Source organism: Patagioenas fasciata, chromosome 4 (assembly GCF_037038585.1).
Source record: "Patagioenas fasciata isolate bPatFas1 chromosome 4, bPatFas1.hap1, whole genome shotgun sequence".
NCBI classification, from domain to species: Eukaryota; Metazoa; Chordata; class Aves; order Columbiformes; family Columbidae; genus Patagioenas; species Patagioenas fasciata.
The window spans coordinates 54,070,807-54,087,754 of record NC_092523.1 but is presented as its reverse complement, the minus strand read 5'-3'; the positions used below and the strand labels follow the sequence as shown (position 1 = coordinate 54,087,754).

General features: G+C 41.6%; 1 protein-coding gene across 1 annotated transcript in view; it reads left to right on the top strand.

Moving 5' to 3' along the window:
• The window catches only part of LOC136101315 (transmembrane protease serine 11E-like), a 39,075-nt gene that overhangs the window by 1,562 nt on the left and 20,565 nt on the right, over positions 1-16,948 (top strand). Inside the window, exons 2-3 of the mRNA XM_065837359.2 lie at positions 4,937-5,058; positions 5,748-5,866. Of these exons, the coding sequence (XP_065693431.2) occupies positions 4,937-5,058; positions 5,748-5,866 (241 nt within the window). The remainder of the gene's footprint in view (positions 1-4,936; positions 5,059-5,747; positions 5,867-16,948) is intronic.

Below are 16,948 nucleotides of genomic sequence, written 5' to 3'. Positions count from 1 at the left end.
AAAAGCCATTCCTTTTTAGAGGCAGATGTAAATCTAGTTGCTATGTCTTGTTGATGTCAACACTGGTATAGATTTTAATAACAGCGTGCTAGGGGGAAGTTAAACAACATCTAAATCCAGTTTGGTTGCCTCCTAGTTAGGAAAGGATTTATTTGTTTGAATAGTTGTCTAGATTAGTGTAAAAATCTCAAGTATGTTGGGGAAATCTGTTTTGGATAATTAAATATTTACACATCTAAGTAGGGATGGAGGCTGACTGGTCTAAATCAAAGACTCTGTGTAGCCTGTTAAATGTCCAGCATGTTTTGCTGGGCAGGGGTGTAGATGTGAGCATGGAGCTGTAAGCCTTGCTGTTTGAGCATATCATGCTGTGCTTTAGTCTTTTATGAGAACAGTGCTTCAGAATTAGCTTTATCCAGTTCCAAGATGCCTCCTTTCACAACATTTCAAGCTGAGTTGGAACGCGTGCTCCATAAAATCCTTCAGGAAGCAGAGCTGCCAAGGAAAGCTGGGTGGAGTGGACAGCCTTGCAGGTCTTGTCCCTCCTCTGCTGTGTCCTGCAATCCTGGGGAGCAACCACAGTGTCCAGCCTGCAGCTGCCTTCTGAAGAGCTTGTCCCCGGCAGGGCAAGGTGCAGAGAAGCTGGTGTTTATATGGTACTGGAAAAGTGAATCTGTAGGTGGCAATGTGGTGCTGCTTGCACCAATTTGTCATTGGGTAGATGGGCAAAATTAGAGTGCTGAAGTGTAGCAGGAAACAAATACCAGCCCTGGTGTGAGGACACTTGTGTCCCATCGGCATTAGTGGGAGTTAATTTGATTATTGTAGGAGACAGTCATGGTACCAAACTGAAACCTCTTCTGCTCAGGTTGCCCCAGTCTAGACTCTGTTTCAGGGGAGTCTACTCATAGAATTGTCACCACACCTGATTTGACTGGTCTGGAATTGGTATCATTTGTGTTTCCTTGCCATATTCACTCTGTTTCTGGCCATTTTAAACAGAAAAACAGAATAAGAAAGGATGTCCTCCTGAGCCTTAAAATCTAGTAGTCATCATTAACTGAGCAAGCCCCAGTGTAAGCCCAGCAGCTTTTCTGGCCTCTGCTGTTCCTGTTAGAACATGTTGCAGAAATGCCTCCTATAATTTATTTTTTTTCACAGACAGTTCTACGATCAGGCATTTTGCATCAGCGTAACCATCTAAAGTCAAGTCATTCTGCTTCCATCACATAATCCTTCCATTTCTGTATTTCTGGTTAGACAGAGATTTTCATTCTGAATGATGTTGAGCCAACACAAATCTTGGGATTGTTCATTTTGACATGATTCTGGTACAAGACAACTGAAAAATTTCATATGGTCAGTGGACAGATTAGGTGATAACATGGGGACAGATTTCATTGACAATTGGATGTGGGAATTACCAGGTGTCTCTGCAACCAAAGACATGACCACGATTTCAGTCTCTGCCGAACCTCTTCTCTAAGGAACGTTTTCTGATTTCACCAGCATTTCTCCCATTATGAAATCTGTCCTTCTCTGTTCAGTGAAAATACATTGCTAGATCACAGAACCGTTTACCCAGCACTATTTACCCAGCTGAGCAATTGTTTATGATATATAAAGTATAAAATACAGAAAAACCTATTATTCAGCCAGGAACATAAGCTTCCGAAGTACAGGAAAAGCTGAATGCTTTGGGCCAGATTTTCAGTGGATACAGTCTGTTGGAGATGCACACAAACCATCATGAAGGGAGAAGGGCTGGGCTGTTGCATCAGACTTGCAGAACTCCTCAGGAGTGATGTTAAATATATATGGTTGTTTTACTGTGACATTTCATATACCAGTAGACAGATTTATTTCAGTAAACAACTAAACCACCATCACTGTCCTATTATGTGTGTATTTATACACTACAATTATTGTTAAGGCTCATACAGTGATTTTTTTTTTTTTCTCCCAATGCACCTAGTAAGAGAGAAGTACTGCATGTATTCTAAAACTATGGAGAAAAATTGTCTAAGCATGCCTCTCTTACCTCTGATGGATTATCATGTGGACTGAAGCTTCAGTTTTGGGATAGTTATATCTCATGTGTGTATTGAGCCGCTGTAAGTACTGTCCAGCATTACACACAATGGGACCTGCTGTCAGATGGAATAATTCATTTTTGAGGCATGAACACCAGGAGACAGAGCAAAGCAGAAATACAGCTCAGAGTTAATGGGAATGGAAAAGTATCAGCCCAGAAATTGCTTTTGTTTCACACGGATATCTCTGAAAGCCTGGATTTGAAATCCTCCTGGTGCGCTCAGTCCACACCTCTGTTCACATGGAGAGCTATCCCAATGGTACAGCCTAAGCAAGGACATTTTACTCAAAAACACTTTTTGTTTTCAAATCAGGTTAGGAACGGTGTGTAAACATTAAAAACCATTGTATGTTGTTATGTAAAAACAAATAGGAAAGATTATTCAGGAGGGAAAAAAAAGACATCCCAAGTCCCAAAAGAGTCTCCCATCTATTGACCTTTTAAGATTAATTCATTAAACAACTTCTTGTCTGAGGAAACTAAGTTTAAAGGTTGATGCTGAGGCCCCTCTGCACCTCTTTGAAATGATAGTCTCAAACAGGTTTCATTAATTGAAAGTCATGTGTGTGAGTAAAATTACATCTGTGAGTGACTGTTACGGACTGGTTTCTGTTTGGTAAATGATGACATGGAACTTGAAAGGGAAAAAATGAAGAATTAGAGTTAGAAAAAAGATATACTACGTACAAAAGAATGCTGAGAAAGTTTCCAAGTGTATGATACTCTATATCTAACTGTGTCCCAGCCATGTTACTGCTGCTCTGTAACAGTTATTTTGCTGATATGATAGGCAGTTATTTCTTCAGGCTCACCTGCTGCGGTGTAGAGGTAACATTCAGCCTTTTAAATAGGCTTCTCAAACCCAGCATTTTGGTTTGGGGCTCTGCCAGGGTCATTATAGCTGAAAGAGCTTCTGAGTGTGTTTCCTTCTGTACAGCTTAAGACAATGCTTTTTAAAATAAGTATCTACAACAATGAATGTGAGTAGGTTGTGTCAAGTTAATTTGTTGTTGGTGGTGGTGTTTTTCATTAGCTTGTTCTCACTTCAAACTTAGTAGAAACATTTGCAAGGCACATGATTCATGCGAAGGAGAACTAGCTGGAGTGGCAGAAAAAAAACAAAACTGCATGGTAAACGAGAGCTGAACTCACCACTGACTTAGTGGTTTCACCTAAGAGCTGCTGTTCAGAAATACTCTTCCTAATGAGGTAGCCCTGACTATTTATACCTGGAGATTGTTCATTTCTCCAGCTAAAGATTTAAGGGAACTTTCATACAGTATGCTCAGAAATAACCTTGGAGCTGCTCATCTCCAAACTCTGAAAAGCATCGCTTGATTTCAGCCTTTTTTTTTTCCCCTATGGATTCACAGATGTGCTTTAAAGCAAACCAGATGAGATAAGAGTTCAACAGCTGTTTTAGAGGACAGGAAGAATGAAGGGAACAGTGGCTAGAAAGGTCAGGGAAAGTCAGAACAGGTATGAGTGACAAACTGAGTATTCCCATTTTCACTGAATCAAATGTCACAATATTTAGTCTGACTTGGCTCCCAAGCTGAAGTAGTAGGGCTATAATTATAAGGCTTTAAAATGACGTTAGAATGAAATATAGAACTTCAATATCCATGCACAGTAGGCCTGCTGACTCATTGGTGGTCACTTGCAATTATTTTCAACTTACTTTAGTGTATGTACACTTAGGGCTCATGAGGTATAGGTTCCAGAAATGAGCTTTGTGTAGTTGGTTGTGAATGTGGGACCCCACAGAGATCCCTCATAGCCTTGGGAGAGGGTCCCTGCAGCCTGTGTTCCTAGGAAGGATGTACCTTGACCTGAACATGTGTGTGTTTGCAGGAGTGAGGTAGCTGGCTCTAGAATGAAGGACTCATTGCCAAAATTTGAGGCTTACTGTTTTGTATTTTGTAATGGTTGATAACATCATAGAAAAATTGCTTTAAGGATCTTCCGCTATCTTTAAATTCAAAGCTCAAGGCAGGATTTGCTATAAGTAACCTTTTCAGAAAGTTTTTTGTCTAACAATAATCCTGACCTACTGACTATTGTCCTACCTTGAGTTAAATTGGTTTAGCACCTGTGTAATTAGGAGCATGGCAGAGAGAAGTGTCTGGCAAAGCTTCCTACTGGTGTTCTCTGGTCTGCTCATGTGTCCGTGCCCTTTCCCTGTCACTCCATCACTTCAGCAGATACTGCTCAGAGCAGTGTGTGCCTTCTGCTTTTCAGTTTAGTCTGAGTAAAACAGGAAGAACAGGCTGGCCCTCTGAAATCTGCTTCTCTTTTTTCATTCAGCTTTGCAGGCTGAAGTGGAGCAGCTTGGGTAATGTATAAATAGGTACTATACAAAGCATAGGACACTTTCTAACAATTTTATTGCACAAAGCAGTTTGGGGAGCAAAGGTGTCCATGATAACTGATTTGTTTAACCCATTGAAAGCTGCACACATTGCTGTATAAGTTGATCTAGCTGAAAAATGTTTTATTCTTGCAAATTTTCAGTCGGGGGTCACATAAGAGAAGTGCTTACTGGGATTCCTATTTAATTTGGCCCTAATAATAATTAAAAACTAACAAACAAATCCACAAACAAACATAACCCCTCAAACCCTGTCTGTGTTCCATGACTTCCAACATATCCCAACATCTGTTTCAAATGGTCTTGAGTCATGGTTTCATCTTCAAGGGTGTTTTGTGAGAAGTCAGTACTGCTGGGAAGAATCAGCTGATGTGGAGGGATGAAACTTTAGTTTCCTCTTTGTGGGGTTTTAAATAGAAATGGATCCCTTATTATTTATTTTTTTTTTTTTCCTCTGCCCTCCTGCCCAGAATTCAACAGCCAAGGATCAGAGAAAGACATCTTGAGCCCTGGAAAATTGCTCTAATTGTTATTGGAACAGCAGTGGCAGCAGCTATCACCATTGGTCTTCTAGTTTATTTCCTGGCGTATGGTAGGTTTTACATAACGTCACTGTTCTGTTTCTGCGTTTAGTGTGCCTCCTTTGTGCTCGTTGTGCCACACAATGCTGGGAGTTTGCTTTTCATCAGTCTAACTAAAGCTATTTTGGGGAAAAGCCACCGGCTTCTACAGAGCTTTCTTTCCTCCCTCATTTAGTATCTTTGTAGACCTCTAAGGAACATTTCCTGCTGTGCAGGCAGGTTTAGGGCTGTGGTTTCTGTTGCCTTTCACTTGCTTTCACTCCTTTCACATCTTCCTGATCATCTGCTTGTGTGATGAGGTCAACACACAAGTCCTCTGGTCTCTGTTACATGACTGACAGAGCCTTCCACCTGTCTCTGCCCATGGTGTTTCTCTGTTCCCTTGCCTGATCACCTGCAGCTGCCTGCCAGGACTTGGTGCTGGGTGGGTGAAGAGGCCAGGAAGGCAGCTGATGGGCAAGATGCAGCTTGTGACCCCAAATGCTGTTTGCTGACCACAAATGTAACTCTTGGAGAAACTGGGCTTTTCATCACTACTTGGCTTAGGTCAAGGATCTGAACTTTGCGAATAGGTTGGATACAGGTGAAGACTCACCTACTCCCTAGATGTCTGCATCTCAGTCAACCCCAAGAGTTTCTCTAAAGTTCATGTATCCTGCTGCTTTGTGAGTATTCCCTGTTCCTTTTCTTTCCCTTTCAGATCAGAAGCTCTTCTATTACAGTGCCAACGTAAAAATCACCAACATCCGCTACAGTAATGAATTTTCCAGGCAGTCCTCAGGAAGGTTTAGAGACCTGAGTGAGAGGGTTGAGAGACTGGTAAGTTTGCACCATGTGATTTTCCATTATTGAGGACTGTGTGCTGATATAAGAGTCATTAACGTGAACAGCACAAATGTTTGGTGTATGCTGAGGCCCTGTGGTTGTCAGGATCTGGGCAATGGGTAACGTGAGAGTCCTGATTGTACCCAGCAGACCAAGCACTTGCCAATCTGCTTGTTAGAGCGTCTCTCTGTCTCTGCAGTGCTGAAGGTGATGCTGACAATATTTTCAGCTTCTTCCTCTATCATCAATCATGTGTGTGTCTTCCTTTTCCCTACTCTGAGCCTTGGTTAGTGATTTCTGCCCCACTGTCTCAAAGGAAAGCAATGTTTTTACACCCTCCCCTCTACAGGGCAGGGCACTCTGCCTGTCAAGCTGTTGCTGTGTATCGAGAAAACAACATGCAAGCCCTTTTCCTGCACCTTTGGTATGTTTTGTTGGGAAACCCTTCTACAAATAGCAGAGGCTGCTGGGTGGTTCTCACTCATACAGTAGCTATGGAAATAAATAGACATATTGCAATTTCCTTTCTGGTTTTCTCTTTGAGATACTTCCCCACAGATGATAATTACAGAGTTAAACTCTTAACAGCAATAAGCATGTGATCATGCTTGTATCTTTTTGTGTTTCATTTAGCAGGGTCTGATACATATCTCTTACCAACTCTTCAGCAACCTGCACAGATACTCAGTTAATAGGACAATCCATGCTTTGCTCCCCACTGGCATTTAATTCAGGGCTGTGCCGCTTGTCCACAGCAAAACGTGAGCTCTGGTGAACATCGTTGTGGAGCAGCAGGGTGCTGTTTAGGGATCTGGCAGAACTATCACCTCTTCCCATCTCCACTGAGGGCCTCGGGGGTCTTTGTCAAGTTGTCCTCTTTTCTATACTAGATTCCTTTTTTCCCTCTTTGCCTATCAGGGACTGTACCATATTTCCCAAGATCTGCTCCTGGTACATATCTGTATGTAAAGAATCTTACATAAGCTGCACTTAAGTTAGGTGCTACCATTTTACGGCTATTACCTAATAATTGCAGGCTCATAACCTAGTGAGATAGGACCTTGGAGAGGGAATGTTCTCCCTGGCCAAGAAGACATTGTGTGTTGCTGAGGTGGGAGGAAGGCAGGGGTTGGGGACAAGTCTTTGAGGAACAATCATTGACTAAAGTTATACCCTTTTCCCCTACTTAATTCCCTCTTTTTTTTTTTTTTAATTTATTTTTTTAAACATGGGTCCTTTGGCAGGGAAACATTTGTTTTAGCTAAGGTCTTTCAGATACTGTCCAGTGCAGTCAGATTTCCTGTGAGCGTGGCTATTAATTTAGATGCTTGAATGGAAGCCAGAGCATTAGAAACCCTGTCTCCTTTATGGGTGTTGAGCAGTTCTGACAGTAGTGACAGTAAATACCAGTGCTGGTTGAGCAGTGAGAGCCATTATTTCAGAGCATGTTAATTGTACCTGATAAGGAACACCATAACAAACACACAAAACTGTCTTGCCTTTCCTTCATTCCTGTGACATTTTTTAAGAGTTGACATTGATTCAGGAATTAACTTCTCCCTCCCTCTCTCAAATTTAGTGAGTAACTTTAGGTCAGCTACCAAAAAAACCTGACTTTTTCTGGCTTTAGTTCCAGGTGTTCCATATAACAAGGATGTATGAGACTGAGAATTGTCCATAAGCTTCTTTAAAGTGACTCCATCCACTAGCGTTTCCTATAGTATGTAAGGCACAGTATGTTCCTTGTAAGTCTGACTCTCTCCAAGCAAAACTCAAACTTGTGGTGATAAAAATCAAAACAAAAATTAATATTTCTGTCCAGAGACAGAAATATTCTCTTAACTTCTTGACAGCTATCTCAAACATCAGCATTTTTTTTTTCAGGTGTTTCACACTGTCTCTTTAATAAAGGAGGAGAGAGTTGAGTTTTTTATCAGATTTCCTGATTTGTCTGGATTCACCACAATCCCTTGTAGTCTTTCCCTGTCTGCTGTTAGAGTTTTGCATGTCCAAGCCTTCCCGTATCATTAGTAGTAACGATACTTTAAGCTCATGTTGTGAAACAGTGAGTCAATGCAGATAAATGCATAAATCTTTCCCAATACTTGGTGCAAAGTGAACAGAAGTGAATCATCTTTGATAATCGGAAGCATCCAAATTACCTGAGTTAGTGCAACTCCCTGTCAAGTGCTCCCTTCTCTGACCCCTCCATGACGAAGCTTCCTTCATTAATCCCCCGGAACAACCCTGAAAGGAGCTCTTTTCAGACTTGATGTTTCACCAGGAAAAATCTGGTTTGCTCCCATCTTGTGTCTTTCTTGGGGCGGGCAACAAACACCCTGGTGTTTGCTTTGGTTTCCAGAGTTGAGCAGTAACACCCATGGTGTGAACGACTCTCTTATCTCACAGAAGGCGGGAGGGAATGCAGCCAGATCATGCCAGAAAGCTGATGAAGCCAGTGCACCCATCAACATCTCAGGGCTGACTGGAAAGTCTGGAAAATGTCTTGTGGGGTGGAGCTGGGGGAGCTGAGGAACAGATGATGAAAGGTTTTTGCTACTTGCCTGGCTTTCCTGCAAGTGACTGTGAGGGGAGTTCACTTTGCTTACTTGAAAAAGCAGACCTGAGTGTAGCTCGCCAGAGCTGGACCAGTCATCCTTCCCTTGCCGAGTTCAGATGCACTGTGCCAGACCCTCCCCTCCTGAACTGGATACAAGGTACAAGGGCACAGTTGTAGCCTCAATGGCTCCTTCCCCAAAGAGCTTTTTTTTTTTTTTTTTTAATAGTGGGTTTACCTGATGCTTGGCTGATCTGTGCAGGTCTCTTAGATGCCCCTGCTGCATTCCTGTGCCACCCTTCCCCACTGGTTTTGTCTAGCTCCTGCACCACACTTGGATTTTTTTTTTCTTCTCCCACAAAATGTATTAAATCTTTTGGATTTCTCAAGAATGCCTGGAAGTCCCTAACCACACTCTTTACTAACAGCATCTGGAGGAAGATTTCCAAAGGTTTCCAAGCTTTGCTTCTTCAGCCCCCTGGCACCCTGAAGTGTGGCATAAGCTGAGGCAGCCAGTTCTAGATAGACCTGGGTGGCTGGGATGATCCAAGCACCAGCTGCCTTGTGTGCAGGGAGGAAGGTGGAGGGACTTTGTGCCCAGTATGGAAATCCATCTTTGACCCTAAGGGAAGGAGCTGTGCATTCAGAAGAGCTTGAAAGGAACACCTCATTAAGGCTGTCTTAATGAGAATTGTCTCAGCTGAAGGTGCATCTCAGTAGGAGTGTAGTGTGGCTTTCTCCTTGGTGAACTGGGTGGCTGGGGGAGAGGCATTGTGGTTTGTTTTCTCTCTGTGAGTGTCCCAAGTCACAGAATGGACTGCCATGGATTTGCCCTGTCATCTTATCCTCCACAAGGCACCTGGGCTGTCCCCTGTCCTGCCACCATCTGAAACCAACCACTAGCTGGTTGGATCTGGGCAGAGTGGCTGTGGACTGCATTAAGAGGATTCCCTGGGTAACCACTGTCTACTCAAATACTTGTATTGAAGTAATGGAATTTCATCAAGTAATTCTTGCCTCAGGACTCAGTATTGTGTGTCAGGACATCTCTTTTAGAATCAGACATCTTGTTTCAGGGATTTCAAGTGATAGGAGTATCTCGTATGCTCTAAGTACAGACGTTGGGGAAAGCTTATAATTAATGCAGTTCTTGAAATGTGCCCTGTCTGATAGAATTGAATTAGAGCAATTTTGATTTAGAAATAGTGTCTCTACTGTGTATTGCAGAGGCACTTGAGATAACACAATAAAATGCTACAGAACAGCTCTGCCTGTGCCTGTTCTCAGTTGATTTAAGGACTCAGTGATGAGTCCCTGTACTGGAGTTGGTAAGGAAGAAGGCAGTTTTCTCCCCTGGAAGATGATTTTAGAGACTGTTAACACATTTCTCTGAAGTGCTATCCTCTGCGTCCTCAGTGGTGCAGATTCTCAGCTGCTTCAGCACAATTCAACTATGACCAAAGCACCCAGTAGTTACCCAGCCCCCAGGTACTGATGTCTCCACTGTGCAGACAGGGAACTGAATTGGAGAGGAAGACCAAATCCATAAAGCCACTTCAGCACTGGAGAAGAGATAACCCAGAGACAGGAAAGACTTTTTTGGTTGCCTATGGCTGATCAGGCAAGGACCCAGCTAGTTCTTCTGGCACACTCAAGTTTCATTCACCCTTATCACTGTACTTGAGTTTTTTTGTGGTGGTTCTCTGAACTCCCATGTAGATACTTCTGCTTCCAGGGACAGCAGAGCTTTAACACCTGAATACCTTGTTTGGTGGATGGATTAGTCCTTCAGCAGGATGCTTGTAACTGCAAGACTCTCCCCTTTATACCTGGTGGTAAGCTGGCAGTCATCCTGATATCAGGAAGTATTTTTATGGCACTTTTTAGGGTTAGACATGGCACAAGTCTTCCTGGGGAGCAGAAGTTTGTGTGTGTGTGTATTTGGTAGGTGGAGGGAGATGAAATACAAATGAGTTTAGAGCCAAAGCTAGTTGTAAAGGTGGCTGAAACTGTACACGAGGTGTGTCTGTCACACCTTTCATGTGAAGAGTGTGAAGGTAAAGCTCAGGAGAGTGTGGAGGCATCTACTAATGCCTTTTGGCCCGTTGGTTGGGAAGTTAATGCAGCAGGAGCAGATCTCCAAGGTATCAGGCTTTGGAAACACTCTTAAAGAGACTTAGCTCTGGGAGACCAGGCGGTGAGGACTAATTCAGAGGTGATAATTGAACGTGTTTCAAAAAAGGGAGTGTGCTGAAGTTCCAGGGAGTCTAATGTGACTCTTTTTATACAGCAAATTGAAAAGTGCAGGCATCATGTCTGTTCATTTGCTGCATGTGTGCTATCCTCCCACCCCCATAAATTATTTATTTTCCCTTCTAAGCCCCTGAAACATGAAAGAAAATGAAGATCACAAGAAGAGACATTATGGTGGCTGCAGCAGTCAAGTCTTTCCAAGGGTTTCTGCAGCACCCAGACCAAACTCAGTAAGAATGTTCCTGGTTGTAATAAGTTTCAAGTTTTCAGATACGGATCCCAAAATTTGAAACCTTAAGTCTTTCTTTAAACCCAAGCATTCTTAGGCACTATATGTGCCCTTTCAGGTACTTGATTAGTACTGATATCAGGTTGAGAAGGTCAGAACTTCTATTGAAAGCTTTTCTTGTTCTTCACTGACAGCAATTTTATTTAGAAGCACATCTATAGTAAAAAAGCCAAAAAAAATGAAGCTTTTTAGAGAATTTTTAAAATATTATCTTTTTTCTTTTTATGCAAGATAATGTGTTGTAAAAAAAAAAAATAAAAAAAATTCGTCATCTTTTATCTATGTACAAAAGACCTTTAAGGTTAAGGAGCATTAAAAAAAAAAATCCTAAAATACATTTAGGGCATTTGACACCTTTGGTTTTAAAAGCTTTATTTTTAAAGGAACAATTTCTGCAAAGGGGAAGTGTTGTCCTTGGACTAGCATGGTACAAGAAGGGTGCCCTCTATGGGTGACTGGGGCTGGAAACCAAGCAGGAACCATCTTTCCACGGTAATTCAGCCAACTGGGAAACATGGCAAGGTGACGGTGGGCAAGATGACACTGTGGGGACTTGTTCATTTAGCTCTGGAATTAAAGGCTGCTAACACACTTGACTATCAGTATATACACGCACAGGTGTGGCCTTAAAGATATAAATGAAATGCTGAATGCTGATGGATGAAATCGCTTGCAGAAAGCACTTGCTTCTCACTTGTGATTTGTTTTGTTTGGTTTCTTTGTTGTTTTTTTTTTTTTTAGAAATTCATATTGAAATCAGAAAAAAACCACTGGCATAGGCATATACTGCATTGCTTTCAAAATTGAGATGCATTCTTGCTTTAAATTCTCTTGCCAGTTTTTCCTGTTTCCACGTGTAGCACACAGGGAACTATAAAAATAGTGAGGAAAACACGAAGTATTTTTAAATGCTAATGTGAGTTGATGCAGTGGATTGCATGAAGACGTGGCTTAGTGTTTTTCCTCACCTGTAATATCTCAAACTATCAGTGTGCTCTACCTAAATAGCACGTACTTCCAGGATGAAATGGTTGTCACTAACAATGTGCCTAATACCTAGCTTTCTAACATAAACTACATAATTCTTTAGCTTTACTGATTCTTTGACTTATTAATACACTTTAATTTTTTAAAATAAAAGGCATACAAGCAGATTTTTCTTTTTAGTGTTTTCTTTTTTCTTGGTTCATCAAGGCAGAAGGTCTATAAGCATGTACAACAACAAAAGAAGTAGCTCTAATTCAGATCCAGTATGTGGCAAGAAAAGCTGTAAAATGTGCACAAGGAAAATGGATGTGAGCCTGAGCTGGGTAAAGGAATTCCAAATGAAATAAAGGGCAGTTATCGATAGTGTGTGAGATTAAGGGTAGAATATTATCTTAATTATAGACCCACGATCCAGAATGACTACATTGTTTCCAGGTAATTAAATCAATGAAGTGATTCAAGATGTGAACTGGTGTCACTGAGATCCAAATCTGGCCGGTCAAGAGAGTGTTTAGAACGTGGTGTTGTCAAAAGAGAGAATCCGAATTCAGTACTAAACTTGTGAGACTGATGGTATTTGGGGACTTGTAACATGAATGTCACTACTGATCTTCCTCAGATTTCATAACTCTGTTCTTATCCTAAGAGCTACTTGCTCCTCTATTTCACCTCCTTACGTGTAAGTATGGCTTAAAAAAACTGCAAAGGGATACAGGGTCATTTTCCTGGGGAAAGCATACTTTCTGAAAAGTGAAAGCCCTTCTCTGGATGGGTTTTTCCTTACATCTTGATTTTCTCTCCAAAAGTTGGAAAATCTCCTCCCTAAATGGACAAAAATTCTATTGCAGTGTGAAAGTTCTAGGAAGCTAATTAGAGACAATTGGAAGCAGGGAGCAGGAGTGGGAATACTCAGGTGACCTCAATTCCAGCTGTCACTATTACATGGCTACAATGAAACTCTAATGCTGTGACATGCCTTTCAAATTGGTTGCACTAGGCATAAGCACAGTACTTTGAATCGTAATGTTATCCCTTGTCTCACTCCGCTTAATTTCTTCTATCCAGAAGTCCAATCTTTTTAGGATCTGCTATACAAGGTCAGTTAATTCTTTTGCAGCCAACACCTGAGAACCATCTAGCTGAGCTCTGTATTGTAGTGCCAAGTCAGACAGAGCTCCCTCATCTCCCAGCTTTAGCAGTCCAGGTAGCTGGAACTCAGAAGAACTAGAGGTACTGTTTGCAGATGTACAGGCTCACACTGCCCTTGTCTGCCCTGACATGTGTTGTCTTGGTGCGTGTGGCTTCTTCTGGTAAAGTTTCTGATCCTATGGTTTGCTGATGGCCTGTGGATCATTACATGTCTTTGTCCTCAGGTCCATATTCTTCTCTTCAGGCGAGCACTGTGGGTGTTGGGCTGTTGGTTGCTGCGAGTAATTGATATCTCTGTTTGTAAGGGGAGTGTGATGTCCACATCCTGGTTTGGGACACTGCCAGGTTCAGCTTCTTTTGCTCTCTCTGTCTTCTCCTGGCCTCTCTCTCTCTGACCCCTTATAGGATTCCTGAGTAACCCCTCCATTGAAACCAGGCACGAGGGATGTCAAGTTCCCAAGGGAGCTGCTACTGTATTTGCTTTATGATCATCTCTGGAGATCTCAGCAGGTTGGGCTATAAATTGGATGCTCATTGTCCAGCAAGTTGGGTACTAGATACAGAGTTAATACAACTGATTAGTAAATTGTATTCTATGATTACCACAAAACTGGAGAGTATCACTGAGCCAGGTGGTATGTTCCGATTAATATTTGTGATAGAAAAACTTTGAAAATCAGTACTAACAGGCTTTACGTAGTAAAAGGAGGAATGTTGTAGTGTGAGGCTGTTGAAGGACTAAACTGGCAGCAGGAAAAAGAGCAATAGTATTGAGCAACGAGAGGATTTGTGCTTCCAAACCTACTGAATGCTTTTGAACATCCGATGAAAGTAATTTAATGGGTTCAGCAAATACCCCAGAGGAAAGTTCTGACAAGGTGGGTTTAAGATCACCTTTTTGATAAATCTTGTTACCCTCTGTGCAGTGGCAGAGCAGCATGTGGTGGGAGAAAGCAAAGGCTGACACAGCTGACCTTGCAGGGTCACTTCCAGGCCCAGCTGCAGATCTGGGCAGGCCCAGCTCATGTCAGCCCTATCCTACACTGGAGCAATAAGATCCCTGTCACATATGGCCTGTTTCCAGAACTTGGGGTTTTTTTGGGTCCCAGGGAGGAAGGACATATCAGGTGACTCTGAAATCATGGAATTATTTTGGTAGGTTGCTCATAGGGCTGGCCTTGCTCCCATGGTGTGACACAAGAGAAAGACGATAACGATGATAGCTGGAATTTTTCAAGATAGGATAGAAAAACAAGTCTTGATCATCAAGGTGTAAAGCAAAAGGAGGAAGAATTTCCTTTGCAGTTGGGTTTGTACAGGTGGGAATGTTTTACCCTTCCTATTTCATCTTTTACTGTACTGGCATTGATGGACCAGTGTTCAGGAGTGAAGCCTGGTTTGTCTTTAAAAGTTCTACTGCATGGAGAGAAGTTTTTTAAAAAAATATAGATGATTTGAAGTTGAATTAAGGAAATACCAGATGGTATTAAGCTAAACGAGACAGCAAACACTAACGTAAAGAAAGTTTTGTTTGGATGAATGCTAAAATAAAGGTGGTCAGGAAAATGCTGCTCAATCAAACTTGACACTCAGTTAGGAATGGCTGTAGACCTTGCCTGCAGCCGCAACTGTCACCATTCAGCATTTGCTAGACAAGGGTCAGGAAAACAAGTGAGATGCACTAAATCAGTGGTGAAGATACAGGATCTGGTCAGGCCAGCATCTCTTGATTGGCTGTAATGAAAACAAAATGCTTAAAATGAGTGTGGATGCTTCACCCTGGCAGGATCAGTTTCCACCATGCTTTTGCTTCCAGGATTGTGACTCAAGCTGAGAGGAAACCTGTAAGCAGATTGGAGATAAATGTTTAATGTTTGACATGGGTGTGAAAGATTTTACTAGAAGATTTACAGTGAAAACAGCAGGTAGACTATTAATTTTTCAAGTTATTATTTGAAAGCATCTTGCTACCTGTTTTCCGCTTACATAAACTCTGTATGAATATAAAGATTACTGTCAGCAATTCAGGTTACCAAAATCATCACTGAAGGAAAGGGTAGATTTGGGACAGATTCATATCTGTCAAACTAATGTTTAGCAGGTGAGAGTCAGTGGCCATGGTGCAGAGATTTGGCTAGCATATCTTTCCTGATTTGATATAGCAGGTTACAAAAGTCAAAACCAAACCAAACCAAAAAACAGGTCAAGTTTGAAGGTGTTTAAGGCCCTATAAGGATCACTGGAAACAAAACCACTCTCCAGTTGTTTTATCTATTGGTGATGTAGTACTAAGGCAACTCTTCAGACAGAGAAAGTTAGTGACAGTATGTAACGAGAAGAAAAAACTGACTACTTTCTCATTCAGATATGAAATTGTAGAAGTTAATGGAAGTAATTCAGTTTAAGTCATTTTGGTGTAATTTTAAATAATATGCTTACTGTTCTCTCCATTAAAAATAACTCTAACATCCCTTTTGGATTGAATTTTCTGGGAAAAAAATAAAAAAATCTGTTGCTGATAGCTTAGTTGCATTTGGACTCCTCAGATTATTTTCTTGAAAAGCACCATGTCTGCTGCAGAAGTGCAGGTGGAAAGTGTTGCAAAAACACAGTCTCGGAGGTGAGAAGATACAGATGACTTGAAAACACAACTGCCAGGAGGAGATACAGGCTTCAGTAATGTGATATTGATTTCAACCTCCTTTGGAAGGGAATGCAAATTCTTCCCCTCTCCAGTCCTAAGCTTTAAGTCAGCCTGCTTTCACTTTTCTCTTCAGTGCTGCAGAAGCTTGAGGTGTACCTCAGCCCAGCTCAAGGCTTGCTTTTGTTTGTGCAGAGAGGTCCCTGTCCTAAAGACCTCAAAAGTTCTGAGAGGCAGCACAGCCCAAGATAGCACATACCATTGTGAGCCACCAAGCTGGCAGTGCAGCTTAGCTATGGGTTTCTGCTTGCACAGTCACCAGTGAAGCAGTTAGCACTCTGACAGAAATGACAAGCAAATAGTATCACACACACAAAAAAAAAAGTTATCTGAGGACAAGTGCTTTGAATAACCAAGGGTGGTGGTAGATCAGGCTGCAGAGCTATAGGAAACAAACCACTTTATTTTTTATTTCTAACCGTATGCCTCATAAAATGCAGTGGTAGCAGCTGGCCAGCTGTAAAGTGATAGGATAAAGTGCATTCTGCATATATACATGGGCTTGTCACAATTGCTATCTGTCTGCTGTATTTTTTTCCATAGCATTTTTTTGGTGGCTTCCTAAGTAATTCCACATAACTGCCAGTAACAGTAGGATAAAAGATCAGCTCAGGGCATGACAATTATGAACTTTTTTCCTTATGAGCATAGACTTAAAATCACCTTAAAATGTGAAGTTTTCATCTTGAAATTATTCTGGCTCAGTACCACTGTGTTGCCAATGTCTTCCAACAGCCCAGGCTGGGAAGAGGGACTTTGTGTTCTTTGAAAGGAATCACCCACAGATTTCATGGTTACGTGCTTGTTTCTGTACCTGAAAGACTTCAAGGTGCCTGTGTTTGAGAACCATTACCTCTTTTTCTTTCCTTCCAAAGGCTGAAAATCTGGAGACTTGGTTCTAAATCAGACTGCCTTTATAGGCTAAAAACTTAAAGAATCGTGCAAGTTTTCTTTTTTTTTTTAAAGCATTTCTCTGTAGTTTTTCCTGTAATACGTTTGATGTTGACAGGATAAGTTCAATATACTGGCTCTTGCTGATAGGAGGAACTGCATAACTCACTGGTGACTTGACTGTTTCTCAATATTTCAGTGATCCTGAGCTATTCCTGGCAGAATTTCATGCCATATTTTACCAGGCAG